Source organism: Pinus tabuliformis, chromosome J (assembly GCF_031772625.1).
Source record: "Pinus tabuliformis cultivar Carrire ecotype Pingquan chromosome J, CPIR1, whole genome shotgun sequence".
Classification (NCBI taxonomy): Eukaryota; Viridiplantae; Streptophyta; class Pinopsida; order Pinales; family Pinaceae; genus Pinus; species Pinus tabuliformis.
In genome coordinates this window covers 452,380,530-452,402,553 of record NC_142295.1, presented here as the reverse complement: position 1 = coordinate 452,402,553, position 22,024 = coordinate 452,380,530, and the positions used below count along the sequence as shown (strand labels likewise).

General features: G+C 37.7%; 1 protein-coding gene across 4 annotated transcripts in view; it reads right to left on the bottom strand.

Annotated features, from left to right (window-relative positions):
• LOC149227770 (S-adenosyl-L-methionine-dependent methyltransferases superfamily protein) overlaps positions 1-22,024 on the bottom strand; it is a 373,621-nt gene that overhangs the window by 95,409 nt on the left and 256,188 nt on the right. For all 4 annotated transcript variants that reach the window (XM_089377928.1, XM_089377926.1, XM_089377927.1 and 1 more), the window contains one exon: positions 5,152-5,276. In XM_089377928.1, coding sequence (XP_089234054.1) covers positions 5,152-5,276 — 125 coding nt within the window. The remainder of the gene's footprint in view (positions 1-5,151; positions 5,277-22,024) is intronic.

Below are 22,024 nucleotides of genomic sequence, written 5' to 3'. Positions count from 1 at the left end.
TTAGTGTTTTTCCCTGCGATAGTGTTTTTCCGATATTTGAAGACTTAGAGGTTTAGAGGGTTTAAGATCCATTTTGGATTAGGTGATCTGGAGTTGTAGCCTCAGAGAGCTACAGGATGAGCAGGATTCTTGAGGTCCACCTCATGAATCAATACCTTGCTATAGGAGCCCAAGACATGCAGTAGCAGGATGGATCAGTGGCATTGGTGCAGTCAGGTGCCAAAGTAACAGACGCAGTAGCTAGTAGCAGGTCAAAGACTGAGCAGGGTAGGGAGAGCAAAGTTGGCAGTAGTGCAAATGGTACAAAGCAGAGTCAGCAGCATCACAGAGGCTTCAGTGAAAACGCAGAGACTAGTGGCAGTCAAAACTCGGACGACGGATGCATCATACTTAACACAGTTGGTTCAATATTTTGGATGTTTTTCTGTTGCAGTTGTTGCAGTTGCAGTTAGCAGCAAATGGAGAGAGGATCCCAGTGCAGATGCAGTGTTGGCAACAATTCAGCAAAGTCAGTAGTAGCACAGATGCAGCTCATATTAGAGTTGCTTAGTAGTTGGTGGGCAGTAGAGCCAGACAGCAGCAGCACAGCAGGAGATGGTGCAGAGACAGAGTGATGCTTCAGCAGCTTGCAGCACTAGAGCACATTCCTCGCTAAAAGGGAGTGTTGATTTTTGTAGCATCGGATGTGCTCTTGCCTCGATAATTTGTAGAGAGGCTAAGACACATGCATTCTCCAATACTTAGAAATCGTTTTGGAAAATTCCACCTAGAGATGGTTTAATTAAAATAATTAACTTTTTTAAATGGTTCCCTAAGTCTAAACTTAGGAAATCTGGTTAATTAAAGGGTATTAATTAAATCATGTGTGAATCTTCCAGAAGAAGACGAGGATCAACTCCCAGTTAATCTTAGCCCTTGATTATGTTTTAATCTTGGTCGTTGGAGTTCCAATGAGAGATTATAAGGAGTTCGATGGGGCACTTGGAGAACATATTGAGATAGTGAGATCAGTCTCAAGAGTAGCAACGTTGAGTTGTCAGAGTGAGATCGAGAGATCTTCTTGCAGTGAGGGGCAGGGATAGTAGTCTCGAGGAGAGTTTTCCAGATTCGGAGAGTGGAAAGCAGAGAAGGAATAGAGCAGTTCAGTGAGGCAATGTAGTGCCACGCAGAGGCAGCGCAGAGCTTTAGAGGGAGTTTGAAATCTAGCTGGGAGAGTCGAGATCCAATGCCAGAAGCCGGGGTGTGAGACCGGAGGGCCAGAAGGTCAAACTTCCAGACAGCAAGAGATCTGTAGAGGAGGTGACGCAGAGCCTAGCCAGTGTGACGCAGATCTGCGTAGGATTGACGCAAAAACTGCGCAGAGGTAGCGTGGAGCCAACTAGCCAGCCCCTAATTAGTGTCGGATCTCTCGAATCAGTGTGAGATTTTTCTCACTAACTCTTTGCCAGGATTTCTCTGTATCGAATAGCCAGTTTGGGCATCCAACGATTTGTACTCAGCTTTACTACTGCATAATAATTAAAATCCTCAACTGCTGCATCGGTTTTCCTACATTGGATTTTTCCAAGGACATTGTCCAAAAACAACTGTGTATATGTATGTGTTTATTTCTCTCTAGTGCGGTATTTAGTTTCCACAGTATTTTATTTTGTGTAGGATGCAATGTATGTATTTCAGTATTTTTTGTAGAAAACTGCAAGTAACTTGTTCAAGTAATTTAACAAGTAGGTGAAATATTATCAGATTGCTACAGTAGGAATCAGGTAACCGATTTTTCACAACTTGGTGAAGCTTGGATTCACAAGAAGCAGTGTTGATCCCAACCTCTACTTCAAGGTGGTCCAAGGTATGCCTTTGTTTTTAGTCTTATATGTTGATGATTTATTCTTGACAAGTTGTGAGCCCTTCATGCTCGAGGGTAAGAGGGAGTTGGCCTTTGAATTCAAGATGAAGGATCTCAGTATGATGCACTATTTCTTGGGACTAGAAGTCTAGCAAAGACCTAGAGAGATTTTCCTTTCTCAAGGAAAATATGTCATGAAGCTATTAGAGATATTTGGAATGACAGAGTGCAAATCCTGGGCCACCCCAATGGAGATGAATTTCAAGAAGTTATGCGAAGATGTTGTCGAACCTAATCTAGCAAATTTTTTTGAGTATCAACAACTGATTGGGGCATTGATGTTCCTAGAGAACACCCGTCCGGACATATGCTTTGTAGTGAACACTTTGAGTCAATTTATGAATGAGCCCCTCCATGCACATTGGGTTGTTGCCAAACACATTGCGATATTTACATGGGACTATTAACCTCGGTTTGAGATATTCTGCCGGAAATGTATGACTACATGGATATACTGATGTTGATTGGGCTGGAAAAATTATTCACGAGAAAAGCACATCAGGGTGTTGTTTTAGGTTGGGATCCACTATGATATCTTGGATGAGAAGGAAACAAAATTCAATAGCTTTAAGCACGGCCGAGGCAGATTACATAACTGCTAGCATGACCCACTGTGACGCAGTTTGGTTGAGAAAGCTCTTTGGAGAGCTATTTGAGCAGGTCCTAAATAGTACGATGATATATTGCGACAACAAGAGTGGGATCTGATTGACAGAGAATCCCTTATTTCATGACAAGTCCAAGCACATTGAGATCAGGTACCACTACATTCGAGACATGGTATAGAGAGAAGTCGTAAGACTCCATCATATATCGACAGATGAGCAGATAGCGGACATTCTCACCAAGGCTTTGAAGAAAGAGAAGTTCTTGGTCTTCAAAGAGCAACTTGGACTGATGGATGTGACCCTCTCGGGTAAGGGTTCCGGTTGATCGAGAACATGCATTTTCCCCCTGTTTGAGCTCACAAGGAGAGGAATTGAACCTGAGAAATCTTGGGGTTGAGGTATCTCTAGACAATAGGATGGTTGTGATCCTTATCCTCTGCAGTAAGTAGATCTCACCTATTGTCACCATAGGGTGTGTGTGATCCTTGTCACTTATGACAAGATGGGTATCTCCCCATATCATGATTGACAGAGTATACCCCAATATGCATCCTACCCACAAGCAGGGCTTGTTGGGATTGCCTCCCCATCTGACCAATGGATTGAGAAGACTTGAGTAGGTGTGATCCTTACATAGCAAGTGGATCTCCCTCAAGTATAGATGATGCAGGTATTCTACCACTTAACTCTCCAGGGTCAACTTGGGAAGATCAACAGAGATCGGGATGGTTGTGATCTCTACCCTAGGGCCTATATAATAGCCAGTTGATCTCACCTGTTGACTAGACAACAAGATGGATATGATCCTTGCTGGTAGATGGATCTTGCCCAATTGTCATTGGATAGAGGGTTGTAGCTTAAGCTCCCCTATGATATCGAATTCTTCTTCTTTTAGATTCGAGAGCGTTCAACAAATGAAGTACAGATGAGCATAGATAAGCAGAGATGAGCATAGAGGACATTCAATTTGATGGCGACGAGACATTTGTGATGGGACATACTTTGCAATCGGAAATTTCTCCCTAGCTGAGAGGGAGTGTTAATTTGGCAGCTCAGGGACAAATTCCCTCCATTGGACATCATTCCTCTTTCAGAGAGACCCAAAATTGACTCTGGAAGCACTCAATTTGGTTAAGGAAAAGTGTATTTTTTATGAAGAAGCCCACAATGGCACAAAAGTTAAGGTCGGCCTAAGAGGCTAATTAGCCCTCCTCCAACACCTATAAATAGATGTCACATCAACCTCATTTGGACACACTCACTCAAACATCTCTCTCTCCTCTCATTGGTTCGTACAATCTGAAAATTGCAGGGTTCCTCTCACACTTGTGAAGGAGTAGAAGTGTCTCTCTTGACCGAAGTTTGACTTTCTGTTTGGGCTGATCTGATCTGCTTTGACCGAGATACTTTTGACCAGCGTTGACTAGTTTTGGACCTGTCTTTGAAGGTTGAGTTGACTGGCACACAAACTGAGAATTTCTGGGCTGTTTGACTTGAGTTGACCGCAGACATAATCACAGACTTTGACCGCAGGGCATCTTTCTACTTTGACCGAGTTTGACTAGGTTTTCTTTGACTGTTTTGGGCTGACTTTGACCTGCATTTGAGGCCAAGTTTGTGGACTGTTGACTGAGCTCTTGGAAGGCTGATTTGACTGTTGACTTTGACTAGTTAGGGCACACTTTGACTGTTGTTGACTTGGACTGAAATTACAGACTTTGACAGTTGACCAGAGTTGACATTTGAGGATCATCATTGATTGCATATTGGTTTGTCTATTTGCTAGTCAAAGGTTGACTTGACTCATTGTTGAAATTGGATTATTGTACTCTCTGCTGAACATTTTATGACAATCTAATAAGAATAGGAATTTGAAAGGGTTTTCTGCCTTGTGGGGTTTTTCCCTGGTCTTTGACCAAAACTTGGTGTCCCTTGTTATCTCTTATTGCCAATTGTCATTTACCGTTCTATCTACAATTGCTATTGTTTACTGGAAGATTAATTTGATTGTTAATTGAAGTTAAAGATAGGGCTAAAGTAATTGTAACAGCATAAAGCAGTGCAAAATTAACACACACAGCCCTTAAACTCTAGACATAGCCCCATGTGTGCATAGGTTTAAACTATATACCAGAGTTTTCGAAAAATGTGCAATGATATTCTACAAGAACTGAAAAGCACAAATGTCAAACAGCGATATCTTAACTTTTCAAAATTTAAATAGACTTTCAATAACCTACATGATCCTGCATATTTGGGTATATACACTGAAGATAGACTAGTTAAAACACCTGATCTAGACTAATGCAATGTTCTGAGCTTTATCTTATACAAGTTTAAGAGATTCAGCTAAACAGAAACTTAATCTTTCAGTTGATGTTTCAAGTTCAAAGTTCCAAATGGGTCTGCATATAGATCTCCACACCCTAGCAGTTATTTTTATCCCTCTCAGCAAGCCATCATATAGAAATTATTATAGCCACTTTGCTTGGTATTTTATTCCAGAAATTTCCTGACCTCACCAACTCACCAAACTTCTTGGCTTAAGATTCCATCAAATTCTGTATCCAACTAGTCCAATGAAGAAGGAAAAACTCGGCTCCCTATCATAAGCATATTTTGAAAGTATAGACAAAGTACCTATATAATCTGGCAACCTCTAGTGTTTGTCTTCCAAGAGGCAAAACAGGATTTAAACCTGGATCATAATTTCCAGTTAAGCTTTCCTGCAATGGAGGATGAGGCGAGTCTGAATGTAAATTAACCTGCATATAATGAAAAAGAGAAAATTAATTGTAGGACCCAATATTTCAGCATACATAAAAAAAGTACCATAAATTACAATGAACAAAAGGAGATATTACACATGATATTCCCTGTTTAGCCTACAAATTATATATTCAACGTCTGCAACATGAATGTTGTAGGCCACCAATTGAGGAATTTACTTACTTCCCAAGTTCTCTAAATATCATCCAGATACAGAATTCACTTTACTGATTGTATAGATAGAATTATTTTACAAAGAGATTGTAATATTAGAGAAATGTTTGGGTTGGTCGATATTTATTCTCCTGGATGGTATTACAGTAGTAAAACTAGAGTATTATGAGTTGTCCTCCATCTTAAAAAAAATAGTCTCCTTATAATGCTCTCTCCTTTTATGGTCATGTATCTTAAAAGTAACAAGAGATTGAACTAGTCTTGCTGAGATTCGCTGATTTGGCATAGTGAAATGGAATCAAATTAATTTCTCAATGGATACCCTGGGCAAACAACACTGGTGATAGCGTACAGAAATCAAAATTTTGTTGAATATGGGCACAATTTTTTTTTTTAAAGCATAATTATGGCGACTTTGAAAACTTGTAAAGGAAGCTGAGTGTCGAATATGTGAAAACGGGTTGGAAACATAGGAAGTTCCCATCCCAACGTAGACTTGTTGCTGATAAGAGCCACTCATAAACTTGTATAGCTTTCAGTCTAAGTAAAAAGGGTTAAGCATTTCATGACTGAGATCATGGGAAGGTGAATGTTGAAGGACCTGTTGACCACTGGAGTGGCACCTGAGGATTATCTGAAGACTCCATGCCCAAGGATGTACCAAAAGATGCTTGTACCATCAGTCATCATCATATTACCAGAGTTTTTCAACTCTACTTCTTCTTATCATTTTTGTTGTACCCAGATTCCACAAGCCCTGTGGGGAAATGTAATAAGTGATGCTAGTATGATGAGTTTTGAGTCATGTAACAGGACTCGGTAGCTTGGGACCTTGTCATCAAGTGAGTATTACTCTGGGAGTTTTTTTTTATTTGGTTAATTATCATCTCCCTAACCGGACTCAATAAATTAATTAAGTTTTTTCCTCCAAATATACCCCAAAGCCGGAGTACAGTTTGATGGTGAAACCTTGGGTGAGTACCTTGTCATCAAGTGAGTATTACTCTGGGAGGTTTTTTTTACTTGGTTAATTATCATCTCCCTAACGAAACTTAATAATTAATTGAGTTTTTTCCTCCAAATATACCCCAAACCTGGAGTACAGTTTGATGGTGAGGCCTTGAGTGAGTCCTAGTGTCTAGGGTCAATATATATTACCATACTAGATCACACAAAAAGTTTCGTGGAATCTGGTTAGGTCTAGGGGGATTTTTTTTATTTTTTTTAATTTCCCACAGGGCGGAAATTAAAATAAAAATTGTATATGAAATGTAATAAGTGATGTCTAGAAAAGTTGTATGGCACCTCTCACCCTCAACTCTCTATTAAGACATGTTTCTGAGGGGTTAAAAAAGTGTTCTAGACCCTCAAAACCTACTTTTCTTAAGTTTAGTGGAAAAAGTGGCAATAAATTAAGCCAACAATTAAATAAATGGAGCAAAATAAATATCCACACATGCTAAATGATGTGGAAATGAGGTGGAAAATCATGGAGGAGTTAAAGTGAAGTCCCAAGGTGATGTGGACTCCTAAAATCAAAGAAAGGACATGTGTTCAAAGAAATCAAATTTATTGACATAAATGCAGCAACTTTTGCTTGGGAAATTCGAATTTGAAGAATTAATGCACATTTGAGAGAATTTGGGAGAATATTTAGTGGAGAATTTTGTGGGAAATTGTCTCCACATTGGTTCCCACCCATATACACTTATCATTTCATCATGGAATTTGATTTTGTTTAAGGGATTCTTGATGCCACTTGGGAAATTCCAATTTGCATGAAGGTGTTTTGCGATTGTCACCCATTTGGTTTGGGATTGTCACCATTTGACTTGGGATTGGCTCCCAAACTTCTATATAATAAGTGCTTTGTTCTCTCACTAGGTAATCTGGAATACGAGCTATTGTGCTTAAGGATACTCAGTGGGATTGTACACTCTTTGCAAATTAATACAAAAGACTTTGGGGTTACATTTGAGGTGTTCTTCTCCTTGTGTATGGTAACTTCTTGATATTCTTGCTCTTATATTTCTACTTGCTTCATTATGTTATTATTTCCATGATGTTTTTTCAAGTTATGTTGATATGCAGCTATCTCATATTAGCATAAGGATTATTTACTTGCTTTAGATTGAGAAATGTTTTAGTAGATGTCAAATATATCTCTAGAATTTTCTTTCATTGCATTTGATTAAGCTAATGTGGATCTAATCTATTCATGTGAAGTGTAGAAAATCTTTCTTTGATCAAGCTTCAAGCGTGAGGTGAAGTTCTCGGGCGAACCAACCCACTCTTGGAAGTACTCAAAGAGAACCCACATTTGTCAATTGTCAAAGTCTTATCATTCAAATTTGTCTTGCAGGGATTTATTTTTAGTTCTGGGCGCTAACGCAACCCCTAGAGGCAGACGTTGGGGTTTTCGTGGGGCAGATTGGAGCTGGGAGTTGTCGGAGTGTTCATCCGGGGTTTCAGCTGGAATATCTGCTTCCGAGTAGAGAGGTACTACTGCCGAGATTATTCTATGTTGGGTGAGCCGGTTTTGGCACCTAGATTGTATTCAGAAACTGCATAATAATAAAACCCTCAGATAGCTACACCGGTTTTCCCGCATTGGGTTTTTCCGGGGACATTGGTCCAAAAACAACGGTGCCACTTGTGTGCTTGTTTTTGTTTCCTTCAGTTGATGATCTGTAATGTGTTGAGCATGTACTTGTATTTATTTCTAGTATTTACATGGTAAATAACTTGTTAATTAACAGAACAAGTAGGTAGGAATAAATCAGTAAAGTACATGAAGGGTTTCTAACAGTTAGACTTAGAAATTCCAACATTTTCATAAAAGCAATCTCTTTAACTTGATATATTTAGCTTGAACATTGTCTAAAGTCCATTTACACTTCATTACTTTGCAACAAATTCACATCTTAAGTTTTGATGCATCTTGTATTTGGGCAATTTCACTTGACAAAGCAAACATTTACTTTATGTCAAGCAAATCTCTCAAGTTGAAGTTTTTTTCTTTCTTTTGCAAAGCTAATTGAGTACAATCTTGAGTTTACATTTCACAAGCATTGCCCATGCAAGGAAATTTCTCATTTGCTTTGGGTATATCACAAAATTATCATAAGGCAAAGCAAATACCTTTCACAATCTCACATGTTTATGCAATCTTGTGTTTAAAGCATCTCTATCATATACTTAACTTTTGCAAACTTACTTGCACATCATAGTAGGCATCTTAACTTAGTTGCACATTTAAAATCAACCTCCAAGCATAAGCTTGGTTGATAGAAATCATAGGGAAAAAATACTTTCTTGGAAAGTTCTTCCATTTGGTACGAAGTAAGGTAAAAGCATTGTGACCCTACAGTTATGAAGATGGTTTCTCCCCTTGTAGGAACGAAGGCACACGCAGGTCATAAGACTCAAGGGACGGGTATCGTTAATGAGACCTTTGTGCCCTCGCCCCCTCTTTCTTATAGTCACCCAAATTTTTACCCTTTGGTAACAGCTCAAGAGGAGGACTTCTCACCTAGATAGACATTTTAGATTAAAAATAAACAAGACAATTGCATTCAAATCTAATATATGTGCATTTCATTCTAATACATCTCATGGTTTTACTTGCAATGGGTCATTTTATTTGTCATTGTTGGATTGAATGCTTTGTTTTGGCAAGCATTATTTCATCTATATTTTGCAACTAGAATACTAATTGTTTTCCTTTTGCAAGATATCCTTGTATGCTTTGATTTAGCAATTGATCATATATATTTGAAAGCATCCTTATATCTTGTATCATTGTGCTAACATTTTCTTGTTTCACTTGTAGGGTTACTTGTGCTTTTATTTTAAAGCATTTCATTTATATTAAGCGAATATCTTTCATTTTTTAGCAATACTTTAAAAGGCATTGGTCTTTCATATGCTTATGCTTATCTCATTGGTTGATGGTTGTTAATGGTTATTTCATTTCATATTGCTCACACCATATTTTATTATAATCTTAAGAAAGTAATCCACTTCACTTTAACATTCTCCTAGAAACCTCACATCTCTAACTTAGTTTTCTTTTAGGGACCACCACCCATAGTTAGCCTAGGAGATAGCTTAGACGGAGAGAGTTGGGAATAGGTGACAGCCCCTTCTCCTAGTTCCTTGCCACCAACCACACATTGTGGGGTTAAAGCCTTTTCTTACTAAGTGTAGGTAGGTGTCAGTTACAGGGTCAACAGGACCAAAGCATTGAAAGGTGTCTTTTAACATTTAATAATAAGAAAGAAATGAAAAGAAGTCTTCACAGATACCAAAAACAATCAATGAAGGTAGCTAGTACACCTGTGTTTAAAGCATTGTCAAAGAAGATACATTAGGCATTTACCCATCCTCTCAAGTATATAAAGTAAAGGTATTCAAAAGAGGTTCCAACTGTAGTAGTTGCATTACAGCTAAGTTGATATCAAATATAAAGTTGTCCTTTCCCATCAAATTGGAAGACGAGCCAAAGCCCACTAGAAAGGATGATATATTTAAATATCAACAAAAGATAAGCATGTAAGATGATATTAGGATTCCAGAGAAGCTACCAATCTTTCTGCTTGATTGACCTTCCCGAGTGTGTATCCACATTGGATCTGTTGCAGCTCCCATACTACTCATTAGATATGAACTGACTATATTTCTACTTTTAAGGAATACGCCTTCATTTCCATTTGTCCACGTCAAGAAATTGCTCAATTTCTACACATATTTACACCTGGAGTAAGAAGAAAGTTTGGACCTAGGCCCTATGATTAGAGGCTTATATAACTTGAATAACTACTCCATATACCTAATCCCTATCACCTAATTCATATGGTGGTTTTAATATGGAAAGAGATCTTCAACTAGGAATATGACACTTTGACTTTTTTAGTAAGCTTTGCAATTATGAAAGGCCAAGGCATTATAAATATAACAATCACAAGGGAGTTAGCTAAAAATTATTTCTTCAGCTAAAAATAATGAATAAAACGTGAACACCATTCACAAAATGTATTGCAGTGGAATACACGAGAAACCAATCACACAATTGACACAAGTATTTTTGGACAAACGTCCCTAGAAAAACCCCAATGTGGAGAAAACCAGTCTTCATCTTGAGGGTTTATAACTTTATAATATATATTATTATCTTCAACAAAAAATGTTATTGAGAAATTACATCAACTCCTTGCCTGACACTGGCAAAGCTCCGACAATATTTTATCATTGTTCCATAAGGACGCGTCCCCCAGGGTGGGGGGCGCGCTTCCTTGCTCCCCTACGCTGAGGACCATCTAGGAGAAAAAATTTTCCCCCATGGATATCACCCACAGGTGGTGGGTAACACTTCTTCTATTTATCAGACTTATTTAGAGGTATGTTTAAGCTTCTTTAGGCTGATTAGTACTTGATTATACCATTTTTATATTAGCTTTAGATTTGATCATTTAGGGTCGTCATCAAAAGAGAGAGGGCTAGAGAGATCAAACCCTCAAGGCCTAGAGGCCTTGCTCCACTATCAAGTTTGTCAAGTTTGGGTAAGCTTGAGGCACCAAACGAAGAATCTTGGCAATGAATTAGCCTTTGAACCCCTGCAACCACAAATTGTTAGCTTGCAAACAAGAGGGTCACCCAAACCCCATGACCAAGACAAGATGAGACTCTTAGGCTAACGGCTAAGGCAAATAACTTCAAAATATGATGTGAGACCTCCAACAAGTGCAACACTCTTGCAAACAAAAGGATTAGCCGCAAAAAAATATTTTAAATGCCAAGTTAAGCAAACGGCTAGTGTTTGGAGGCCCTTTAGGGCTGCGACTAGGGATATAAGCCCTAGAAACCCTTGCGGATAGGTCCAAAAGTGGTTTTGAGGCTGATGGCTAGGGCTCCAAGAGCTTGGAAGATGAAACAAATGATTTTGAGCCCCTGAAACCCTTCACCAATGGATAAGAATCCTGCAAAACCAAGATTAGTCCACTGTTGTCGCGCAGATTGACACGACAACCCTCAGACCGGGGGCTGTCACTCTGATCCCCGATCCCTCCGTTTAAGCCTGTCTCCCGCGGCTAAGGGGGGTAGACCCTATGATATGATGAAGACCAACTGTCGACCAGCTGGTTGAGAGACACGATATGATAGGCACTAGATGGATTTAGAATTTTAAAAGACCAGTGCCTTGTGGAGTAAATATTTAATCGTTAAATTGTCAGATGCTACAACAATGTAAACCATTCAGAGCAAGCATTTATCATGAAAGCTAGAACGACGCAAGATATCAATTGAAATAACGACGCTCTAAAAATGGGCAAAGCTCAATAACGATATCCAGTAAACTAAGAAATTTGAAAAGATGAATGCTTTAAACCACCACGAGAATCATAAATCATTAACCAGATATCATATTCGTATCTCGATTTGAAAATTTAGATCTCAACATGAAAGATATAACATGATAATTCCTTGAATCTGGCAAAAATTTCCACGATGCCTTTTCAAATTTTTTTTTTTTTTTTTTTTTTTTTTATATGAAATCTAACTAAAAAAATTTATAAATAAATCTTTTTTTTTTATTTTTTATTTTTCATGTTATAAGCAAAAACTAAATTAAAATTCAAATAAAATAGAACCTAAACTAAACTAAAGATTAAATTAAAATCTAAATTACAATCTACGCTAACCTACTCCTATATATATATATATATCAAAGACTTAAAATACAATTTAAAATCTGAAAGAAAATAAAAAAAAATAAAAAATAAAAAAAAAGCTATAATGAAAACTAAGATTCAAAATAAAAATCGAACTACGCTATTTCTAAAGTTTATAACATGAAACGCATCGAATGGAAACCTAGCCGCAATCATAACCATGTAAACAATACGCTGATGCTGAAGCGACCCCGACCAAAAAAATTCAGCATGCAGACAGGGAATTCGAAAGCAAAGCTTTGCGGCGGCAGGAGAAAAATAGATACCAGGCAAGCTGAGCGTAATTTACCTGACCCGCAAACGGAGAAGAGATCAATGCTCACCTGACAATACGTTTACCTGCGTGATGGCCTGCGATGATGGGTTCAAAGCATAAAAACCTCCTGCGTAACCTTACCATACTCTGACGGCGAGCAAATGGAAATCGAGAATGGCATATGCAGATCAACAGCGGAGATATACAGTTCGATGGCGGCTTTGAATTGATTTCTGCAGACACGATGAAGCTGACCGGCGTAACCCTGACGTGATGAAATGTTTCAATGGCGCTGACAGAAATCGAAAACTTCCCCAAGAGACTCAGTCGACAGCGGCAATGTAAAACGATTCTGAGATTTGCAGAAATTATCCGGCTCAAATTTTGAATAGGGCGGATAGCTCACGCGGAGGAATGCCAGTGACGGCGGAAAACTGGGCCGACAGAATTTTTCAATGCGTTGAAGGATTTTCGATCTGCCTTTGATAACCGGTGTCCACTGTATACCGACAGAATTTTGATTGCCACCTGAGCTTTTGAACGATCCACGCAGCAACAAATTACCTCATCAGAACTTCGTCAATCACTGTCGGCGGCTTGAAATGGATTTTGGAATAATCTTTTATACAGCCGCAATGATATGTAACGCTTATGATAACAGATATTCAACGATAAACAAAACAAAGGGCAGACACTAATCATCTTAAACGCGAAGGAGGAAAATGGAAAGGCAGCAATAAAGCTGAGGCGGCAACTGGTTTGAATCAGATTTCTCCACTTGATGCTCACAGGATAACACAAATTCGAAATTCACTTGATAATGCTCAATACAGTGAGGATCAAGGAAGGCAGGAAGTGAAAATGAACGAAGTATGCATGATTTCGTTAAGCCATCACTGAAAACCTCGCAGCTGCAAACACAAGAAAACAAAACCCTAATTTTAAATCTGTATATAAAAAAAATTGAAACCCTAGAACAGCTGATTAATGTATAGATTTTTGGCCCCTTAATAGCCAGATTCAGCAATAAGCACAGAAATATTTTAAAGAATGAAAATTTCAGGTTTTCACTGTGAAGAACTTCAGAAAATCTCTCATGCAAATTAGAAAAATAAACTGAATGATAGACCCAGGATCAAATCCAACTAGGCTCAGCAAAAAAATGCTTGCGGGAGTTGGCTGGTTCAGCCGAGAACTTCCCCAAACGCCCACCAATCTTCTTCGGTAAGGGTTTTCTGCACAGCTCAGAACAACCATCAGTAAAGAGGGCAAAAACGATGCTAGATCCCAAAAGTAATGGAGATACTTGCCATTACTTCAGAAACCCTAACACCACTCAAACCCTAGCAAGTGAACAAGATACCTGTGCTCACAATACTCTACAATAAGCTATTATTAATGGCTGAAACATAAAATATGCAGAAACTAAATTAGCTCACAGCACTTCCAGAGAGTAACACCAGCAAGATTTGGACCCCAAAGTCTTCTTTTATTAACCAGAAAACAGATTACAAGAGAGCTTCTTCAGTACCAGACTCACAGATCCAATGATCTGAAATGACCCCTAGCACCCTATTTAAAGGAAATGATCCCAACGGCTAGTTCGAGTGATCCATGTCGAAATGATCTCGACCGTCGATGAGGATCAAGACATCTCTTAATCTCATCCGTCGAAATTGCTAACTTATTATTAAAAATAATATTTTACATGCATTCACTCAAAATATTATTATTTTATTATTTAGGGTTTTTGCTTTATTTTATAATTTTTTATTATTTTTTATTTATTTCATTTTTTAATTTTTTTAAATTTTTAAATTTTTATTTATTTTATTTATTTTATTATTTTATTTATTTTCTTAAATGGATCATCGAACTAAGCCTTTGGAAACATCACCTAGGACTTAGGACTCATGAGGGGACTTAAAACATTTTCCAACCCTCAAGACACATTACATCATGACTTTTACAATTTACATCCTAAGGGGGAAAACCCCTTTATCATAGACCCTCAAAAACCACCCAGTTCTGCGACACAACTATAATCTAGCAGATTAACACACTAGGATTCTCCTAAAGTTCTAATAACAAAATGCATCCCGGCTTTGGGGTCAGGCTGAAGGAAAACTCTGCCGATCATGGATCGGTGAGACGAAAAACCTTCCGGGACGTAGATTACCACTAGAAAGTTAAGTCCACCTAGGCAATTTACATATACGACTCATATCTGCTAAGATTATTTACAATTCATACATGCAAATTGGGTTTACAATTAAAATGATTAAGCTGCTGATGACTGCAGGATGGCACAGACACGTCGATCAGGTGCTACCCCTTTCTGCCAAGAAAAGGGGGTGTACTGCATGGGTAGTTGACCGGTAGTGGTCAACAGTCCACTAGATGACAAAAATATAATGAGAAACCACTGCAAACCCTTGCCCAAAATTGTTTCAAGCTTGCAAAACAAAGTATTAGCCTTGAAATCACTTGCAAAAATTAAAATTGAGGCCCTCTAGGGTTGCGGCCTAGGCTTAGTAGCCTAATTAGGCTTGTGGCCCTCTTGAGGAGGCTTAATAGAGGCCACAGCTAGGGTTTTTAGCCCTCCAATCCCTATGGCTAGGCCAAAAATGGCCTCTAACCCTTGTGGCTAGGCAAATCTAGCCTCAAAACACTGAAAAATGCCAAAAAATGACCTCAAACTCAATGTGGAAAAAGTTGACCTCAAGAATAAATCGGCAAGGGCCCAGAAACTGAAAAAGTCGTTAAAGTCAGGAGGTTTTTGAAAAAATCGGTAAAAATTCGGCAATATTAAAAAATACAAAAATATTCATTTCTTTTTAAAAAAATTAGCATCTAAAGTATCCACACCATCAAATAAATGCATTTCCATGTAAACATGAAAAGAAAGTTAATATATAATATGTATATAAGTCTAGTGATACATCACATATCAAAATAGTGAATCAAGTCCTGAATCTTGAGTCCTGACTCAGTATCAACTCTCAAAAGTCAAAATATCAACAAAAAATAAAATAAATGTATATCATGAGTCATCTACATGTCAAAAAGTAATCAGTGACAGACATCCTCTGCCCCTTTTACAAGAATAAGGAATGGTTGTGCCTTTTCCTCTAAAGGAAGAAGGCCCTGCCCATAGGGCTATAAATGGACTCTGTCGTCCTCTAGAAGCAAAAAAAAGGGGTGGCCTTTGTCCTCTACTGTTGCCCATCCTAGATGGTGTCACTTCCTCCTCCTCATCCTCCTCCTGACCCTACTCCTCCTCCTCATCTACCTTTGGCTCTCTCTCCCCTGCAACTGCTACCTCCTCTGCCTCTAGTGCCTCTGGATCCACATCCCCGCCCACTCCATTCTAGTTGTCTCCCAACAACAGGCTATGGGGGGTAGTCCCTATGGAATGAAGTGAAGGAAAGCAAGTTGATAATCAATTTACTTGGGAGACACGGATGAGTGGCCTAGCCACTTGTTGAAATCAAGCAAGATTATGATTTACTTAGATTTTCTATTATGAGACCAGTTCCTTAATGGAGTCACAAATTCTTGCTCCTTATGAATTGGAACCAAATGACCGGAAGGACACCCGCTACTTATGTGAGATGCTTATGCAAGAGATTATGAGTGAGGTTTATCTTGAGTTAAGATTCTCTTGAGTTATTTAAGTATATTGATTAGAGACCTCTTAATGGTACTTAACAATAGTGAAATGCAAATCTTAAACAAGATACATTGTTTACGGATACAAGTGCAAGTTTCACATGATATCAAACAACCCAAGATGCCAAATGATAACAAGAGTTAATCAAGATGTTGATGACAGTTTATATCAACACTCCTACTTTAGAAAATTCAGATTTACCAATGTATAATAGTAATGCACAAACCACTCCAAAATAATGAAAATTACTCAACACATTGAAGCATTAAATTTCCAAATTAATCAGCAATGTAAATTAGCTTCTTTAGCACACTTTACGATGGAGTATTCAGCAATATTTCAAATCTGATTTTAAGATTACAGCAGTAAGTAAAGACAGATCAGCAAGATAAAAACTTCCCAAACTAGATATCCAATATGCCCAAAAATAAAAATAAAAAATAAAAATGCACCAAAACTTGAGAATTTCAAATTTAAGGCTCTAGGTGAGATTGCCTTAGCAATTTTCAGATCTGATATGATTATTACAATAGTGAATTAACCACGGATCAACAAATTAACCCAGCCAAAAGTAGTTGCCCAATACTTTCCAAAAGTATAAACTTTTCACCAAAATTGAAAAAATTAATTTTTTGAGTTTTTAGTGAATATGATTCAGAAATTTCAGAACTAATAAACTAATTACAGCAGTAAGTTTAGTTCCAGATCAACAACCTAAAAATACTAAATATGCTGCCCGCAATGTCTAAAAATAGTAAGTTTTTGCCAGAGAACTGAAAATTCGAAATTTTAGTTCTAATTAAGTATATGCTTCAGAAATACTTCAGACTTGAATTTCACAATTATGCAGTAAATTCCGGCAAGCTAAAATGTTAGCTCTAGGTCAAATTAAAGATGTCCAAGTGGCCAAAACTTGTGAAAACTTAGATTTTGCAATTTAAATTGATTTTGACCAATTAAAGTATGATTTTAGAGCCTAGAAACTAATGATTTTACTGTTGTAATGAAACTAAAGAAAAATGAGGGTTTGGAGGTCAAACCCTAGGCTCAAGGCCTTGAAGATCCCACCATTGAAAATTGTTGAAACTTTGGGATTACCTTGCTGCTTGCTAGATATGAATTTTGGGACCTTAATCCTGCAAAACCGCCAAGTATTTAGCCTTAAATCTTCAGATTAGGGTTTCAGGTCAATTTTGGGGCAAAAAAGGCCAAAATTTGGAGAACTAGGACAAGGGAAACGAATTTGCGGGGATAAGTGGGTTAGGATGATAGATCGGGCCACAAGGAGGCTGGAAAAGGCCAAGAAGGGCCAACACTTTGACCAGAAAGGCTAGCATTTGGGAAAATAGGGTTATGGAGCTAAGGCCTAGGGCCTAGGGCTTAAAGGCCACAAAAAGGAGGGTCGCAGGCCCTTAGAGGGTTGTGACTTAGGGTAGGAGGAGAGGAGGCCGAGGGAGGAGGGTCAAGGGGAGAAAGAAGAGGGAGAGGAGGAGGACAAGGCTGGACAGAGGGCCGAAAAGGGAAGAGAGGCCTACGCTGGCCTAGGAAGGGCTAACGACTGACCTAGGAGGGCTGAAACGATGATGCAGAGGGCAAGGATGGCTGACACAGGCCAAGAGAGAGAGACATTGGGCCTGGAGGAGGTAGATCTGGCCCCGGGAAAGCCAAAAACAGAAAACCCTTTCTCAGAAAAAAAAAATTATGCTTCAGCATTTTGTTTTTCTAAAAATTTCGTCGTGGGAAACCTGCAAAAAATTTCAAGAGACTAGATCTAGCTCTTTTTCCACTTAACTCCTTGATCTAACCTGCAGAAATGAAAATAGAAACACCCAAACCCCAAATATATACAAAATAAATCTAAAACCACAACCCAAATTAGAAAAATAAATTACAACTTAAATTTATAATTTAATTTAAAAAATATACATGGGTTTTTAAATAGATTTTGAGAAAATAATTTTTTCAATATTTTTTACTTGAAAGAATGACTAAAATTCCTCACAAAAATTAATTATTCACTATAGCCCAAGCGAAGATTAAATCCACCATATAAAAACTAGAGATCCAAGCAACAATGATTCTTGCCCAAGTTTGTGAACTTGGAAGCCAAGGACTGAAGTACCTGCAAGCACTATGAATTTATCTCAAAATAATTTGTTAAATCACATGGGGAATCAAACCACCTAAGATTAGCCCAAAACTATCAATAGTATGGTTATATCTCCATCTAATGATAAAAGACAAATCTTCCCAATATTCAGCACAACATAAAGATGCCCGTAGTCAGCATATACCACAAATCAATAAGTAAGAACACCTTGAATTGCACCGCAAAGTCTTTTATTATGGTAGAAAAAATAGTTCCCAGCAGGACAAAAGTTTACACAATGTTTCAGCAGCAATTCTAGCGAGATATCAAGATGATTAGAGACTCAAATGACTCTATAATTTATAGATAAATCCTCCAAATGGAAAAATAACAGCTAGTTTTTTTGTCCTTGTCAAAACAATATTTCCCATTGATAAATAATTCAAGACCTTTTAATCTTGACCCTTGATTTCTTATTTTTGAGGAATTTTCGAATTTATCATTTAATTCCATTTTAATTAGCTCAAAATTAATTATTTAGACCTAATTTCCTTAAAAATTTGACTTTGACTTAACCACCAAGAATCCAAATTTTCTTGAAAAAGACTAATCCCTTCGTGGAGGACCTTTAAAAATTGATTTTTCAAGACCCATCAATTTTTCTATTTGGAGAATTTATTTTCCTACATAATTTAATTTTGACTCTAATTAATTAATTTTCTAGCTTAGGATTTAATTTTATTTTGCTAGAAAAATTAATTAATTTACATGAGGGGATTAATTATTTTTCCAACCCTCTAATACATATGATTTTTCTTTTACAAGACTCAAAGAGGGAATACACATTCGTCTTAGACCCTCAAGACACATAACCCATCTGCGACTCAATATGATCTAGTAAACCAAGTGATTTGTAATAAAATAATTTAGCCAATTAGCTTAAATTATTCCCAAACCACTTTTACATCAAACTCGACTAAAACACTAGGACTCACCTAATAATTCAACAATAAATTTCACCCTAGCTTTGGGGGTTTAAGCTGGAGGGAAAAAACTCTTTTGATTAGCCATGTCGAAAAACACAGGTAATCAGTGAGGTTAAAAAACCTCCTAGGATGGAATTTGTCATCAAATTATAGGCTTACCTAGGTTGTTACATAGACTCATGGTTTTACTAAGATCATTTACAATATATAACTTGCAGAATGGGATGACTATGACACACAGACTATTGTTATGTGATCCGATCCTTGTTCAAAAAATTGGTATTTCCGCTTCCCTGGAACTTTGACAATTTGAGTGCAACACCTAGCTCCATATGGGGACACATTGCTTCCAAGAAGAAACGTGAGAATCGCAGAATCAAGCATCCAAGGAAACAAAAGTCTATCAAATAGATATCCATTCAACATCGAAATCATCATGCATATATAGAAAATACCACTAGAATAGAAAATCTATCTTAACAAACTGAAATATAAAAAACATGATATAAATGTGTGAAATAAACTAGCTAATGACATAAATGAAAGGGAGTAGGGGTAGAGATACTATACAAAACGATGCCATAGCATCAGATGTCATCGGGGAGGAACAATCTCAAGCATTTGTCTGCTGATTGGTAGATCACTCGACTGCTTTTCAGAAGTCCCTTGCTTAAGTTTGACCCTCTTAGGTCGGTGTGACTGCTCATCACTGTGCTACATATCTCTGTCAATTTGTAGCCTTCTTCTGTTTCTACTTGGTGGAGTGGATGGGAAGTGGAAAAAGTGACATATCTCTGATTCAAAGTGAGGCGAATGCTCTTGTGGTACAACCTGTTCACCATTTTCCAACTTCTTTGGAACTTCCACGTGGTATCTTCTTTCTACTTCTTTGTATAACCTGACCATACCATCTGTTTTTGCTGGAATAGTGGCATAAGAAAAATCCATCTAAATGCAACCACCTAAATAAGTTGCAAATTGTCGAGAGAGAACCATTCCCCACACATCTGGACCATCAATGACCGCAATATCCATGGTGATGATCTTATATGGATAATCTACTAAGGTAACCTGTAAATCTTTAACCACACCAAGGACTTCAACCTTTCTAGAGTCCATCGAACAAATGTTATGATATGGTCTAGAAATTCTTAAGTTTAATTGCTCCATGACCTTCTTGGTCATAACATTCTTAGATGCACCAGAATCTAGCATGCAGTTGTGAAGTAATCTGTCATTGATGTCCAAAGTAAGAAAGAATGGTTCATGATTTTCATTAGTCATATAATAGGTTATATCTTTTAATTTGAATTCTTCGTCCTGATGATTAATTTTGTTATCTTCTTGTTGAATCATACCCAAAGCCCTAAAGAAAGATGCCCTTTGAGATGGAATCTTTAAAAGTTCAAGTACAGGGATAGAGATCTTAATATTATTTATCCATGTGGCCCAATCCATGTTTAAACCAAATTTGTGTCTTTCAGCAGGAACCTGCTTGTTCTGACTTTGACCTTTGCCCTTCCTTTGATACGTGTAACTCTTACTTTTTGCAAGTTCTAGAACTTGTTCCTGAGTTGATTTATCACCATATGCCTGAGTAATGGGGTCAATTTCTTCATCGAAGGTGTTTATTGCAAAAGTTGAAGAAATCATATTATCTACTTTCTTCTAAGATTCTTCTAGCCAAAACACATGTACTTTCTTCGTGAAAATTGTCACAAGGTCTGCAGAAAGGAACATATTCATCAACTACGTTAGCAAAGTCAAGCGATGTAGAAGGCCTATGATCATTTGCCGAATTCCTTTTTGGCCACAGGTTGTTATTGTTCCCTTTGTTGTTGTTATTGTTTTGGGGAGGCATACTCTGTATTTGCATCCTAGCATTCCTTTCCATTTGTATTAACTAATTATGCATGTCACTTATTTGTTTGGCATGTTTAATTTCCATATCCCTAACCAGTTTGGTTAATTCTTTGACTATATCTGATTCTTCTTTGATTTTGACTAGAGTTCTTTCATAACCAGGGATCTCAGATTTACCTGAAGCCTTTTTATCTTTTTCTAACTCTTCAGTTGTGTTTTGGGCAGCAGCTAAAGTGGCAGGGTGAGCCCGCCTTATCTCATATTGGACTTCTACATGGTAAGCCTCAAGATATGTTTCCAATACAGTTTTGTCAGGAGGCTTGTAATCCTGAGTCATGTCCCTTAGTAATTTATTGAACCTCTGGTTAAATTCTACCATCGTTTCATTTTCTGTTAGGTCCCTATAATACTAGTGATTCCCCCATTACTATTGTCATTGTAACCCTTATTGTTATTGTTGTGCCCCTATTGTCCCCATATTGTTATTATTGTGCCCCATAGAAGCCCATTATTGTTATTGTTGTACCCTTATATTATTATTGTTATGTTGGCTTTGATTATATTGTGACCCCTTAGACTCCTATATATAGAAAATGAGGTTTTGTCATTAGTATCATCCAAGAATTGCTCATTTGTGTAATGTAAAGGAGGTTTCCCCCTCGAAGAGGTTGATTTCTAAGGCGTTGATCTTTCTTTTCTATCTTTTTGTGAGCTGGTTTCATAACATTTGGTATCAAACCTTTGGATTCTAGGGTTTCACTGCTCTAAATAGGTCATTGTGGCGTTTTCGCTATAACATTTTTCTGCGACGTTTCAGAAGCTACAAAAAAACCCATTTGTCCTGAAATTGTTCTGAACCTCGGTTCCGAATTTCAGATCTTGTCTCACTATATTTTCTGAGATATGATCTGAGGAAGTTAGGGTTTTGCAAACTCCCAAATTACATTACAAACAGGTGACCTTGGGAAAATC